Here is a 15,324-nt window from a genome sequence, read left to right on the forward strand (position 1 = left end):
TCCCTGCCTGTCTTGGTAGAGTAAATAAATCTGAGTATTTTCCCCCTTGTTTATTTTGTTTTGCTTGTTTTGTAACACAGCCTTACTCTGTAGCTCAAGCTGGGCTCTATGTATTTGTGCATAACTTACAGGAGACACAGTTTTGAAGTTTAACTGTAAAAGAACGTTTGCAGCTAATGAGAGTTAAGAAAAGGGAGGAATATAAGGAAAACACACAATACAATACTTTTCCCCCTGAACACCTGCAATATATTTAATATCAGACATTTTTTATTATGTATGTTAACTACAGAGACAGGTCTCATAAAGAGTGGGTTGATACCACCAATTTTATAGAAGGACACAAGCTGTTTTACTGGAAAATGAACTGAATATGTATCCATATAATGGAGTATTATAAAGTCATTAAAAGGAAGGGATAGACTCAGGCGTGGTGTCACATGTCTGTAGTCACAATACTTGGGAGGCTAATGCAGGAGGATCACAAGATCAAGGCTAGGCTGCACTATGTAGTGAGTTCTAGGCTAGCTCAGTCTGTATAGTAAGGCCCTCTGTTACAAAACAACCCCGCCAACCAACCAACAAATTACACACACACACACACACACACACACACACACACACACACACACACACACACACACGTGTACGTATCTTGTGTGTGTGTGTTCTAACAGTATACATATATGGTGTTAATGTTTACAGATAAGAAAGAAAGCAGCTGGCAAGAAGTGTAATTAATCTACAATGTAGTGAAGGTGTAGTGTTGTGTAACCTGTGGCTAGAGCCAGGCATGACCAAAGTGATTGGGGAATTTAACTTATTTTAACTTTAGTTAATTTTAATGTAAAAACTGAAGCAGCCAAAATTTTTTTTAAGATCATTGAAATGATGATGTTTTTGGGCATACTGGTGTAAACTATGAAAGTTCCTTCCTGCTTCTAAAAAAAAAAAAATTATGGCCACTTAGATCCACTCGGTGGCCACAGCTCACTTGTGTCACCTGACATCCTCAGGAGAGGGGCCCAGTGCTGAGTGTCTCCCAAGAGTGAGGTGAAGACAAGTGTTAGAAGTGCCAGGTTTTCTGTTTATGCCCTGGGTGTTTAACATGTGTACAGTGGATCCTGACATAGATCCATATGTGACCTAAAAGGGTCTGGCAAAGAAGAAAACAGCCCTGGCTGTCCTGGAACCCACTTTGTGGACCAAGGCTGGCCTTGAACTCACAGAGATCTACCTGCCTCTGCCTCCTGAGCGCTGGGACTAAAGGTGTGTACTACCTACCACCACCTAGCTGATTGTGGATTTTTTAAAAGCAGCAAAATGGAGACTGGACAAAGTACGAGTGAATGGATTTCATTATTGAAAGGCTTGGCATTTTTATGGGATTACCCCCTTCTTTGAACAAATGGTCCATGGAAAGGAAAGTTGATATTTCCATTTAAAAATCGAGTCCTGTGTGGTTTCTGGGCAGTCCTTAATGAGTCCCAGTGTTCTGCTTAAGGCTCTTACCTCTTCCCCTGGGCTGGGGGTGGGGGAGGGACAGTTTGAACTGCAATGATGGTGAAATTGAACTTTCTTTTCAGTTCTTAACAGCTTCAGCTTATTGGATCAGAGACCTGAGGACCCAGAGGACTGTGTGCCTCTGAGGCAGTAAATGTCTCCTGAGTTTCAGAACCCACAGAATCCCAGTTTCCCTGTCTTGACCCCCCCCCCCCACACACACACACACATACTGTGCAGTGCCCTTTAAACAGGGCTGTTAACATGGCAGACTCATTGGTTCTCTTCCTGGATCCATCTGTCACCTGTGTCACTGTCACTTTCCTGCCTTTGCACAGGTCATGGAGACAGAGCGGATGATTTATCTAGTGACGGAATATGCTAGCGGAGGGGAAATATTTGGTAAGTACATTCATTGCATCCTTTAAACAACTTGAGCACACCCTGCAAACCTAAAATAGCTGTCCTGCACCTCTGTCACTTGCTCAGCTGTCTCTTGATGCTGCCTGTCAGCATGATCACATAATTTCAGGGTTTTTTTTTATTCAGCTAGTTAAATCCCACATCTGTATTTATTTTTTTAGCAAAGGTGTTTTGTTTGCTCTATTTGGATGTTAACAGTTGAAATAAAAAATCTCAAAACCAAACATTCCTGCTGATCATGTGACTGAGGGTCTTTCTTGTTGCCAGGCTATAGCTGAGGTTGCCAAGGGTGATGAGATCCCACATGTGTGTGGGCCCCTGGTGTAAGGAAGCGCCCAGAGAGTTGTTAGCCCCTGTTTAAATATAACCTTGAAACCTGTTCCTTGTCTTGTGTACACAGTCCCAATGGCTCTGATCACTTGGTGGGTTTGCCTCCTGTAGCTGCTGTTTCTTGTTACAGTTGATCTTAGAGAGATTTTGTTTGTGGCAAATCTGACTTGGAGTTAGTAAAAACTGAAGAAAGAATTCTCTGTGGTTACAGTGATAAATACTGCCATGTGGAGGTGAAGGGTAAATTTCCAAACTTAAATTCATATGTCTTTTATAAGAACCAATACTAATTTAAAATACATTTAAAATGTATAGTATGACTTTAAAAATAGGCATTCCTATTAATTAGAGATTATATGGTTGTGTGTGTGTGTGTGTGTGTGTGTGTGTGTGCTCGCACACTTGCATGCAAGTAGGGACATACAAATGTTAAACTTAACTCAGTTGTTTTAGCATATATGTGCATATGCTAAACTTAATCCAGAAAATTAAGCATGTGAAGGATAGTCCAGAAATGGTTGTATAAATCTTTAATTCCAGCACTCTAAATGCAAAGGCAGGGGAATCTTTGTGAATTCTAGGCCACCCTAAAGTATATAGTAAGTTCCAGATCAGCCAGGCCTACATAGAGAGGTTCTGAAACCCCAAAACAACTTTTATTTCAGGTGTCACTGTCACTCCTGTTCCTTCCCTTTGAAGGAATATCAAATGTTTCTTAGTCTTATTTTTAAACCACTATGTGCTCATTTTATGTAATGTTAATGGCAATGGGCTAAAACTTTTCATCCAAATATAGTGTCGAAAGAGATACTTCATTTCAAAGAAATTAGCGCATTAAAATCTTAGAATAATAACACTGTATGTCAAGAAGATAGTGTAGGCTTTTAGTGTATGTGATAATTATAGGCCAATAAATTACTTTGGAGGTGTTGGCTCCATATCAAGACACTAATTTCCCCCTCCATAAAGAGATCTAGCAGAAGACAGATGTGGAGGTCTACATGAATCTTAGACTAGGAGAAACCAGAACTGTATACCTACCTCCACATAGGAGTATCAAAGTGGTGTAGAATGAGTGCATAGATGGCTTCCTGTTTATGTGCGTCCATGGAGCAGAGACTAGAAGTATGTCTGGACTGCTTGGCGAGAGAGAGAGAGAGAGAGAGTGAGAGAGAGAGAGACAGAGAGAGAGAGAGAGAGAGAGAGAGAGAGAGAGAGAGAGAGAGAGAGAGCACCTGGTGTTGCTGGGGAGTGAACTGTTATCTGACATCCTAGCCGCTGCTACAGTAAAGCTTTAATTTGGGTCACAAATGTACACAAAAGCAAAGCACCTCCGAAGCCCCTGAGCTGCTTGTTAGCTATGTTGGAGTAAGGCATTATTCATAGAGGGCATTGATGATCTTAGAGTAAGAGAGGCTGGGGCATCTTAATGCTTCTGACATTAATGCTTAATGCAAGCATGGTGTGTGTGCCCTGTTCTTGGGGGAAGCATATCATAAAAGGAAAGGTAACAGCCCTTTGGTCATAGACTCTTTGTGGGACTGTAGCTCGATGCATGAGCAAGCAGAATACACTTTGGTATTTTCAAAAGGAAATATCATGTAATCATCTGTTACAACATACTATATAATTGCATGAGTAAATGTATTATTAATTGACATTATTAGTATTAGTGTGTGTGTGTGCAAAGACACAACTAAGAAAGAGAACTACAGGGACCAATATCCCTCCTGAACATTGATGCAAAAATTCTCAATAAATTACTGGCAAATCAAATCCAAGAACACATCAGAGAAATCATCCACCATGATCAAGTAGACTTCATCCCAGGGATGCAAGGATGGTTCAACATACGAAAATCAATCAATGTAAGCCACCATATAAACAAACTGAGGGAAAAAAACCACATGATCATCTCACTAGATGCCAAAAAAGCCTTTGACAAAATCCAACACCCCTTCATGATAAAGGCCTTGGAGAAATAAGGGATAACAGGATAAAAGCAATATACAGCAAGCCAACATCAAATTAAATGGAGAGAAACTCAATGCAATTCCTCTAAAATTGGGGACAAGACAAGGCTACCCACTCTCTCCATACCTCTTCAATACTGTCCTTGAAGTTCTAGCTAGAGCAATAAGACAACAAAAGGAGATCAAGGGAATACAAATCAGAAAGAAGAAGACAAACTCTCACTATTTGCAGATGATATGATAGTCTACAAAAGTGACCCGAAAAACTCTACCAGGGAACTCCTACAGCTGATAAACACCTTCAGCAAAGTGGCAGGATACAAGATTAACTCAAAAAAATCTGTAGCCCTACTCTATACCAATGACACATTGGTGGAGAAAGAAATCACAGAAACATCACCCTTTACAATTGCCACAAACAACATAAAATACCTTGGGGTAACACTAACCAAAAAAAACGTGAAAGACCTGTACCATAAGAATTTTGAGTCTCTAAAGAAAGAAATTAAAGAAGATACCAGAAAATGGAAAGATCTCCCATGCTCTTGGATAGGCAGGATCAACATAGTAAAAATGGCAATCTTGCCAAAAGCAATCTACAGATTCAATGCAATCCCCATCAAAATCCCAACACAATTCTTCACAGACCTTGAAAGAACAATTCTCAACTTTATATGGAGAAACAAAAGACCCAGGATAGCCAAAACAACCCTGTACAATAAAGGAACTTCTGGAGGCATCACCATCCCTGACTTCAAGCTCTATTACAGAGCTATAGTCCTGAAAACAGTTTGGTACTGGCACAAAAATAGACAGGTAGACCAATGGAATAGAGTTGAAAACCCTGATATTAACCCACACACCTACGAACACCTGATTTTTGACAAACAATCCAAATTTATACTATGGAACAAAGAGAACATCTTCAACAAATGGTGCTGGCATAACTGGTTGTGGACATGTAGAAGACTACAGATAGACCCAAGCCTATTGCCATGCACAAAACTTAAGTCAAAATGCATCAAAGACCTAAACATAAACCCAGACACACTGAACCTATTAGAAGACAAGTGGGAAATACCCTTGAATTAATTGGTACAGGAGACTGCTTCCTGAACATTACACCAGTAGCACAGACACTGAGATCAACAATTGATAAATGGGACCTCCTGAAACTGAGAAGCTTCTGTTAGGCAACGGACACAGTCAGCAAGACAAAACGGCAGCCCACAGACTGGGAAAAGATATTCACCAACCCCACATCTGACAAAGGGCTGATCTCCAAAATATACAAAGAACTCAAGAAGCTAGTCTCCAAAACACCAAACAACCCAATTAAAAAGTAGAGTACAGAACTAAATAGACAATTCTCAACAGAGAAATCTAAAATGGCTGAAAAACACTTGAGAAAGTGTTCAACATCCTTAGCCATCAGGGAAATGCAAATCAAAACAACTCTGAGATACCATCTTACTCCTGTCAGAATGGCCAAAATCAAAAATACCAATGACAGTTTATTCTGGAGAGGATGTGGAGAAAGGGGAACACTTCTCCACTGCTGGTGGGAGTGCCAATTTGTACAGCCACTTTGGAAATCAGTATGGCGACTCCTCAAGAAAATGGGAATCAGTCTACCACAAGATCCAGCAATTCCACTCTTAGGCATATACCCAAAAGAAGCACATTTATACAAGGACATCTGTTCAACGATGTTCATAGCAGCATTACTTGTAATAGCCAGAAACTGGAAGCAACCTAGATGCCCCTCAACTGAAGAATGAATAGAGAAAATATGGTACCTTTACACATTTCAGTACTACTCAGCGGAAAATAAACAATGGAATCTTGAGATTTGCAGGAAAAATGGATGAACTAGAAGAAACCATTCTGAGCAAGGTAACCCAATCACAAAAAGACAAACATGGTATGTACTCACTAATATGCAGATTTTAGACATAGAGTAAAGGATTACTAGCCTACAATCCACACTGCCAGAGAAGCTAGTAAACAAGGAGGACCCTAAGAGAGACATACATGGTCCCCTGGAGAAGGGGAAAGGGTGAAGATCCCCTGAGCAAATTGGGAGCATGGGAAGAGGGGAGAGGGAGCTAGGAGAATGAGAAGGGGAGAAGAGGAGGGATGCAGAGGACATGAGGAAGCAGAAAGGTTGAGTCCGGAGAAGAATAGAAGATAACAAGAATGGAGATACCATACTAGAGGGAAACATTTTAGGTTTACAGAGAAATCAGGCACTAGGGAAATGTCTGGAGATCTACAAAGATGACACCAGCTAACAATCTAAGCAACAGAGGAGAGGCTACCTTAAATGCCCTCCCCTGATAATGAGATTGATGACTGACTTATATGCCACCCGATAGTCCTCATCTAGCAGCTGGTGGAAGTAGAAGCAGACACCCACAACTAATCACTGAACTAACTGGAATCCAGATGCAGAGAAGGACGAATGAAGAGTAAAGGGGTCCAGACCAGGCTGGTGAAACCCACCTGAATATTGGGGAACTCTTGCTCCCCAGACTGATAGCTGGGATACCAGCATGGGACTGATCCAGACCCCAGGAACATGGGTTTCTGTGAGGAAACCCCATAAATCTAGGGACCTGCTGTAGTAGTTCAGTACTTATCCTTAGCATAGGTGTGGACTTTGGTAGCCCATTCCACATAGAGGAATACTTCCTGAGCCAAGACATGGGCGGGGCGGGGGGGTGGCGGGGGAGGGGTGCGGGGGGGGGGGCAGGGGGATGGGCCTAGGCCCTATCCCAAAGGATACGATAGACTCTGATGACATCCTAGGGAAGGCCTACACCATCCAGGGGGAACAGAAAGGATATGTGATAGGTAGGGTTTTAGTTGGGTGGTCGTGGTAGGGCAGGGCGGGAGGGAGAAGGGAGCTGGGATTGTCATGTAACACAATCTTGTTTCTAATTCAAATTTTAAAAAATCTGGGAAAATAATATTGTGTGTGTGTGCGTGTGTGTGTGTGTGCGTGTGTGCGTGTGTGTGTGTGTGTGTGTGTGTGTGTGTGTGTGTGTAGGTGTGTATGTGTATGCATGTCACGGCACGTGTGTGCGTGTGTGCGTGTGTGCGTGTGTGTGCGTGGTGTGTGTGTGTGTGTGTGTGTGTAGGTGTGTATGTGTATGCATGCCACGGCGTGTGTGTGTGTGTGTGTGTGTGTGTGTAGGTGTAGGTGTGTATGTGTATGCATGCCACGGCACGTGTGTGTGTGTGTGTGTGTGTGTGGAGGTCAGAGTAAAGCTTTTAGGAGTTGCTTCTACATTCCACCTGGTTTTGTGGCAGTCTCTCTTCTCTCTACCACTTTCTTGTCTCCCAGGCTGGCTGTCCCCTAAACATCTGGGTGATTCTGTTGTCTCTGCCTCCCATCTCAGTGTAGAGGCACTGAGGTTTCAGATACTGAGGCATCTCACTTGTTACATGGCTCCAGGATCTGAACTCTGCTCATCTCACTTGTTACATGGCTCCAGGATCTGAACTCTGCTCATCAAGTCAAGCTCTTACCCACTGAGCCACCTTCTTGGCCTGTTACTAGACTTTTTAATGATCTAGTTGAAGAAGAAAATGATGTATTACCCAAGGAAATCACTAAATCCTCACACAGACTCTTGCTGGAGCTCTGTGACAGAACATCTTGCCTAGCCTGTGCCAAGGCCCAGGTTTGGTTACTAGAGCTACAAACCCAAAACCAGACAAGCAAGGATACTACACCAAGATAAAGCTCTGATTTTCTGCAGTATAGGCACGTAGTGGAGAAGTGAGGTTTTGAGGGCTGGAGGTGTGGTTCAGTGACATATGTTTGCCTGGCACAGGTGAGACTCTTCAGCATAGGTGAGAACAGGGTGACGGGGTAGGGGGTGGGGGAGCCGCCAATTTGTTCTCTTGCTTGAGGCAAGGTACCAAATGATTCTTGGACTCAATCCCATAGTCTCCAAAGAGTGAGGTCTACAGTTGTGGAGATGAAATGGGGGCTAATGGTATAGCATAATTGCAAGTCCTGCCTATGTAAGTCTCTAGGTTTGACCTCCAGAACTGGGAGATGGGGGTGAGTGTAATGAGCTAGCATGTAGACAGCCCTAGCATATGCTTCCTTTTACCTTTATTTTAAAGACCAAATGGGAGCCCAGTGGTGGTGGCGCACACCTTTAGTCCCAGCACTTGGTAGGCAGAGGCAGGCAGATCTCATTGAGTTCGAGACCAGTCTGGCCTACAAGAGCTAGTTCCAGGACAGGCTCCAAATCTACACAGGGAAAGCCTGTCTCAGAAAACCCAAAAAGAAAAAGAAAAGAAAAGAAAAAAAAAAAAACAAATGGGGAGAGGTCTGTGGCTTGATTCATACAGAATTCTCATGTACTGCCAAGTGAAACTGATGAGAAGTATTTTTAAAAGTCTATAGAAGTGATCCTATTGTCAAGCAGCAAATGAAGAAACATTTGTCCAAGTATGTATGAAAATTCAGTAAGAAACAAGAGTCTAATGCATACCCACAGGCTCAGGAAGATTTTTCAAATACCTGGTTTGGGGGTTCCCCGCCAACTCAATAAGCCAAATTAATAAGACCAGGTTTAATAAACAGAGCAAAGCAACTCCCCGGAGAAAAATCACGTGGCAGGTCTAGGGGGACTGGGTCTTAAATACTCTGTAGAGAGGTCTTGAGCTTTGGGGGAGGAGATGCCTCTTGGTGGGCTTTCTGAGAAGGTGGGGTTTGGGAAGGAGGGGCTAAGGTGAGCTTCCACCTAAACAAGCAGAACATTTGCCATCTTTCCTATTACTTGTTGGGTAAGCTGTGTCCCATAGAGTACAGTTGAAGTAGGGGCTCCCTTCTGTCCAGAAAAGCACTTTACTCTTCTTGGGTGGTAAGACTGGTTCTATGCCAGGATGTCAGGTTGAGATCACATTAGGTTGCCTTCCCATTTTCTTTTCATAGAGCTCTCAACTCTTAGAGCGTCACTCAGAAGTTTGCCATTGACCCCATATCTAGCTTGTATTGTCTGGTTTTACGTGTCAACTTGACACAAGCTAGAGCCATCAGAGGAAGGGGTCTCAGTTTAGGAAATGCCTCCATGAGATCCAGCTGTAAGTCATTTTCTCATTTAATGATTAATGATCAATAGGGAAGGGCCCAGCCCATGGTAGGTGGGGCCATCCCTGGGCTGTTGGTCCCGAGTTCTATAAGAAAGCAGACTGAGAAAGCCATAGGGAGCAAGCCAGTAAGCAGCACCACTTCATGTCCTCTGCATGAGCTCCTGACTCCAGGATCCTGCCCTGTTTGAGTTCTTATCTGGACTTCCTTCAGTGATGAACAGTAATGTAGAAGTGTAAGCCACATAAGCCCTTTCCTTCCCAACTTGCTTTTTTGGTCATGGTGTTTCACTGAAGCAATAGAAACCCTAACTAAGACAAGGCTCAAGCCACTAACTCAGAGGTTTCCCTGGGGGAGAAAACAAGACCATAAAGCAGATAGATCACAATACCTTCTCAAAGGACCTGCCTTCATTTGCAAGTGAGGGTGGAGTTCAAGTGCCATACCTGGTGTCCACAGAATAAGACATCTCGAAAGAGCTACCTGAATCAGGAATTGGGGGCTTAGTGTTTTTGGTTTTTTGTTTGTTTGGTTGGTTTTTTTGCTTTTAAAAAAAGGCACTGAAAGTATTCCTTCAAAGGAGCCAGAATTTGATTGTATTGTTTGTAGAGCAACTCATGCCCCAGAGCATGATATAAAACAATAGAGCGGTCAACTAGCAATTAATGGAGTTTAACAGCCAGGTTTGGTTAAGAGATGTGATCCCAGATACACTGAAGCTACTTCTCGTAGAAGAGATGACCCAAATCAAGGAGTATGAAAGAGTCAACTCCAGGTGATAGAAATGAACAAAGAACAGTAACAAGCTTTGGGAGTGGGAGGGGGATAAGAAACCACAGCTGCTACAATATGTCATCTAGAATGCCAGTGTTTAACCAAAACAGCAAAAACCAAGACACCCCAAAGCATACACAATTATTGGACAAAATGCAGATCACTAAAAATGGCTGTTAGACTGATCAGATGTTAGATTTACCAGAAGAAACACTTTTAAAGAAACATTATAAAGATGCCCACAGAAATAGAGGAAGTCACAATTGAAGCAACAATGGTAAATGAAGGCATAATGTCACTTTAGATAGAGAATACCAACAGGAGACATTTTTAAAAGACATAAATATTATGGGGCTGGCAACTAAATAAACCATTAGAAAGATTCAACAACAGAGTTGAACTGGCAGAAAGAAGAAACAGACTCGAGGATAGATGGGTAAGTTTGCCCACACTGAAGTACAGAGATGAGACGAATGAACTAAAAGCAGCCTCAGGAGTTGGAGACAGTCAGGAGCACAGTGGAAGGAGACCTAGGGAGCTTCCTGTGTGCGCAGTGGGAGGAGACATAGGGAGCTTCCTGTGTGTGCAGTGGGAGGAGACCTAGGGAGCTTCCTGTGTGCGCAGTGGGAGGAGACCTAGGGAGCTTCCTGTGTGCGCAGTGGGAGGAGACCTAGGGAGCTTCCTGTGTGCGCAGTGAGAGGAGACCTAGGGAGCTTCCTGTGTGCGCAGTGGGAGGAGACCTAGGGAGCTTCCTGTGTGCGCAGTGGGAGGAGACCTAGGGAGCTTCCTGTGTGCGCAGTGGGAGGAGACCTAGGGAGCTTCCTGTGTGCGCAGTGGGAGGAGACCTAGGGAGCTTCCTGTGTGCGCAGTGGGAGGAGACCTAGGGAGCTTCCTGTGTGCGCAGTGGGAGGAGACCTAGGGATCTTCCTGTGTGCGCAGTGGGAGGAGACCTAGGGAGCTTCCTGTGTGCGCAGTGGGAGGAGACATAGGGAGCTTCCTGTGTGCACAGTGGGAGGAGACTGTTGGAAGCTTCATATATGCACAGTGGGAATATCAGGAATGTGTAGAGACAGAAGCCAAAACTATAAGGAAAGATGGCTGTGAACCTAGCAGATGTTTCAAAAACAGCCCGCATGTCCAACACTCTCACAAGTGTATCTAAATACAAAGGCCCACAAATAGACATATCACAGGGAGAAAAACACAGGGAGAAAGACTGAAGGGAAATGGCACCACCTTAAAGGAAAGCCCTGTAAGGAAAACAACTGACTGCCCAGCTGAAATGATGGCACTCACAGGGTATGAGGGTATCTCAGTGTTCAGGAGACTGAGGCAGAAAGATTCAGTTCTGGGTCAGCCTGGGCTAAAACAGATCCCTGTCTCAAAAAGCAAGCCAAAAAAAAAAAAAAAAAAGCAAACAGGTTGGGAGTGCACTGGGTGTTATTTATTGTAAGCGATCAGATCTGAGTTCTCTAAGCTTAGTGTTTCTCTCCCACTAATGCACACACAGTGTGTGTGTGTGAGAGAGAGAGGGGGGGTGGGGTTCTGGCTAATTTTTTTTTTTTTGGGTGGGAGAATATGAGATCAAGATACTTAAGCCATCTGTTGGCTTTGCATAGGCCATATGTGAAGAATTAGGTGTATGATGTGTTTCAAACTGGAGTTAGCTGCTGTGACAAAAGAGGAAGGTGGTGATCAAGTAGTTAGGAGTTCGTTATGGAGGCTGAAGAGATGGCTCAGAGGTTAAGAGCACTGGCTGCTCTCCCAGAGGTCAAGAGTTCAGTTCCCAGCAACCACATGGTGGCTCACAACCACATAGAGTGAGATCTGGTGCTCTCTTCTGGCATGCAGGCATACAAGCAGGCACAACACTGTATACATAATAAATAAAAAAGTCTTTTTAAAAAGGAGTTGATTAAGGATCCTACATGCTGAAAGCCATGCATTAATAATCTTCTGTAGAAGAATGAGTGATTGGCACTTCTCAGTATGCTTAATTACCTGTGTAAATGGGATAAGACAGATACATAGGGGCTCATGACATGCATGTGCACAAATATTGAGGTCATTAGCCATAAAGTAATGTTTGGGTTTGGTCTTACACTTCAGTAGCAAAAGTTATACAAGTGTGATCCGGGTAAATGATCATGCCTTAGAATGCAAAAGGCTGGAGGTCTAGATGAATTTGAAAACCAGTGTATTGGACATAAGAAGGTCAGATAATATCTAGGAATATGGTTGCTATGTGTTAACCGCTGGTCTCATGTTGCTGTTGCTCTTTGGAAATGTAGCTAGTTCAACTGTAGAACTGAACTTTGAATTTAGGGTAATTTACAATGGCATTTGAACAGTAACTAGGCACAGTGTTACCCAGGATCTCTCTCTCTCTCTGGTACCAAATGCAAGTTCAGAAGTCCCCCCCCAAACCTGCTCAGACTAGATACATTGCCAGAAGGACTCACAGAACCCACAGCTACACCTTCTCCCAAGGGAAGGTGTACAGTCTGGAAGTGCTAGATGCAGAGTCTTCATTGTCCTGTCCCTGGATATGCTTTGTCCTGGCACCAGCATGTGACAGTGTGCACAGAATGTTGCTCCAGCAAGGCTCAGCCTTCATGCCCACATTTTTATTTTATGTATGTCTGATGGATTGATCGATTGCCCGCACAGCTGACCTCTCTGCTCAGGTCAGCTGACCTTGATGAGCCAGGGTCCTACGCTTAGTTTCAAATTGTTGGTTTTCCTAAATTATATTTTCAGACCTTCTGGCACTACCCAAGGCTTTCAGGCAAATAAAGACACAGCTCTCTGACACAAATCCCAATAAGCTTCTCTGGGCAAGGCCACATTCTGACTGCACAGAGTGTACGATACTTTCCTATTTAAATAAACCCTATTTTGAAAGAACTAAAAATATCTCACTTTGGCCCTAGTCAGTTTAGCTTTTGAGGTGTAGTGTGCCATGTGTAAAGTGCTCTCTGGACTCCTCAGACTTAGTATGCTTGAGAAACAGAAAAGAATAAATTTCACTGCTGTTTCTTTATTGTTTATGCGGTGTGAGGTGTTTTTTGATGTATTGTGATGTTACTAAGATAAAATTCAACATGAGTGACTCTGCTTACTTTCTACTATAATGACTAGAAATGCCTAAGTTATGGAAAAGCACCTCTCTAGTGCTGACTAGAAGCTGTGAGAGGGGTGTGCTGCACACTGGGCATGCCTAACCCAGGAACTGAACTGGAAAATGCTTTGAAATTGGAAGCCAATGTGAGTTGTTTTTTGCTTTATTCTTTTTTTTTTTTTTTTTTTTTTGGAGTACTTCAGATTTTGGATTTTTAGATGAGAGATGATAAACTGTACAATACAATATAAAACTAAAACCTCTGAAATTGGGGAAAAAAAAAAAACAGCCAGGCATTGGTGGTTTTAATCCCAGCACTTTAATCCCAGCACTCAGGAGGCAGAGGCAGGCAGATCTCTGTGAGTTCAGGGCCAGCCTGGTCTCCAGAGTGAGTGCCAGGATAGGCTCCAAAGCTACACAAAGAAACCCTGTCTCAAAAAGCAAAAAACAAAAAACAAAAAACAAACAACCCCCCCCCCCCCAAAAAAAAAAAACCAAACCAAAAAACTCTGAAATTGGAAGTACTGGGCCCAAGCATTTCTGGTAAAGGATATTCCATCTGTGTTGTAGTTTTGTGTCAGAGGGAGAATAGCAAGCAAAGACAACATGACACTGTGGCTGTGGGGGTTGGGCATATGCTGAGCTCCAAGAGAGCCTCCCAGATAGTAGAGTAGAAGGGAGCTCCACTGTCAGTCTCACTAGCTATGTGTATGCTGACCTCGTCTAGGGGACTGGAAACTGGATTACACTTGGCATCTCTGCTAGTGTTGTCTTCTCACCCAGCTCCTTCTGCAGCTTGCTCACCCATTTGGTCCCTACTAGGTCTTAGAACACTAACGCACCCCATCTCTAGGATCTTCTAATACTCTCCTCCTCCTTATACTCTCAACTCCTCTACATTTGGCTGTTGAGTGTGCTCCCCTGTAAGACCTTCATATGGCATCATTTCTTTCTGAAACCCCCCCTCCCTTGTTTCAGAATCTTTCCTGTGTTATTTCATTAGAGACAGCTTCATCTAAACCTCATTTTTTCCTTCTGACCTACTATTCTGTATCATTTCTGCTTTAATTTTTTTCTTAGTTCTTATAACCAATTGGTATTCACTCATATACTCAGTCATACATTTACTACTTAACATACAGCTCTTTTTTATGCTATATATGTGTACATATGCATGTGCATGTATGAATGCCATGGGTGCACCTGGAGGTCAGAGGCAACTTTCTGGAATCTCTTTTCTCCTTCCATCTTTATGTGGGTTGAACTCAGGTCATCAGGTTTCACAACCCACTGAACCATCTAACCAGCCCTCATATGCTTACATCTGAACTTACCAAATGTATTTTTTTCTTTCCTTTTTTTTTTTTTTTTTTTTTTTTTAAGTTTGGTTTTGGTCTTTCCAGACAGGGTTTCTCTGTGTAGCTTTGGCTGTTCTGGAACTGGCTCTGTAGATCAGGCTGGTCTCAGATCCGCCTGCGTCTGCCTCCCAAGTGCTGGATTAAAGGCGTGCGCCACAACTGCCCACCCAGAATGTGTGTTGAGAGTAAGGATTTTGTCCTTTGATTTGTGGTTCTAGAGATTCAACATAAGGCCTTGCATGTCCTGGTGAGGGATATGCTACTGAGCCGTAACTCAAGCCAGGATTTTGGAATTTTTTTGATCCTTGTCAAATTTCAGAATAGTTTCCACAGACACTGCATGCCCAATAACTACTTACTGAAAGAGAAATATGTGAATGAAAATAGACTGGTTACAGTATTGCCATCATGACATGCTTTTATTGTTTAATGCAGTATCTAACTCATAGCAGGTGTTCCCAGTGAAGCACGGAACTCTCTTTCTGTTCATTTACTTTAGTTATATGAGTTTTTGACTTAGGAGATGGACATGTATTGTATTTTCTAGCTGATTGTACAGAGAAAAGAAAACATAGTAGGGGTTTGACTTAGAAGCAGTGGAGTGGGTCATTCAGGATATGTTGCTTACTCATTTGGCTGACTTACTGAAATGACTATGGCTACTTAGCACAGCATTGTAACAGGGCGACCATGACAGTGCAGCTCTGCCTAATGTGTCAAGCAGTATTG

General features: G+C 43.0%; 1 protein-coding gene across 5 annotated transcripts in view; it reads left to right on the top strand.

Annotated features, from left to right (window-relative positions):
* Sik3 (SIK family kinase 3) overlaps window positions 1-15,324 on the top strand; it is a 228,531-nt gene that overhangs the window by 119,574 nt on the left and 93,633 nt on the right. For all 5 annotated transcript variants that reach the window (XM_035443651.1, XM_035443652.1, XM_035443649.1 and 2 more), the window contains exon 3: window positions 1,842-1,905. In XM_035443651.1, coding sequence (XP_035299542.1) covers window positions 1,842-1,905 — 64 coding nt within the window. The remainder of the gene's footprint in view (window positions 1-1,841; window positions 1,906-15,324) is intronic.

The sequence above is a fragment of the Cricetulus griseus genome, chromosome 4, assembly GCF_003668045.3.
Source record: "Cricetulus griseus strain 17A/GY chromosome 4, alternate assembly CriGri-PICRH-1.0, whole genome shotgun sequence".
NCBI classification, from domain to species: domain Eukaryota; kingdom Metazoa; phylum Chordata; class Mammalia; order Rodentia; family Cricetidae; genus Cricetulus; species Cricetulus griseus.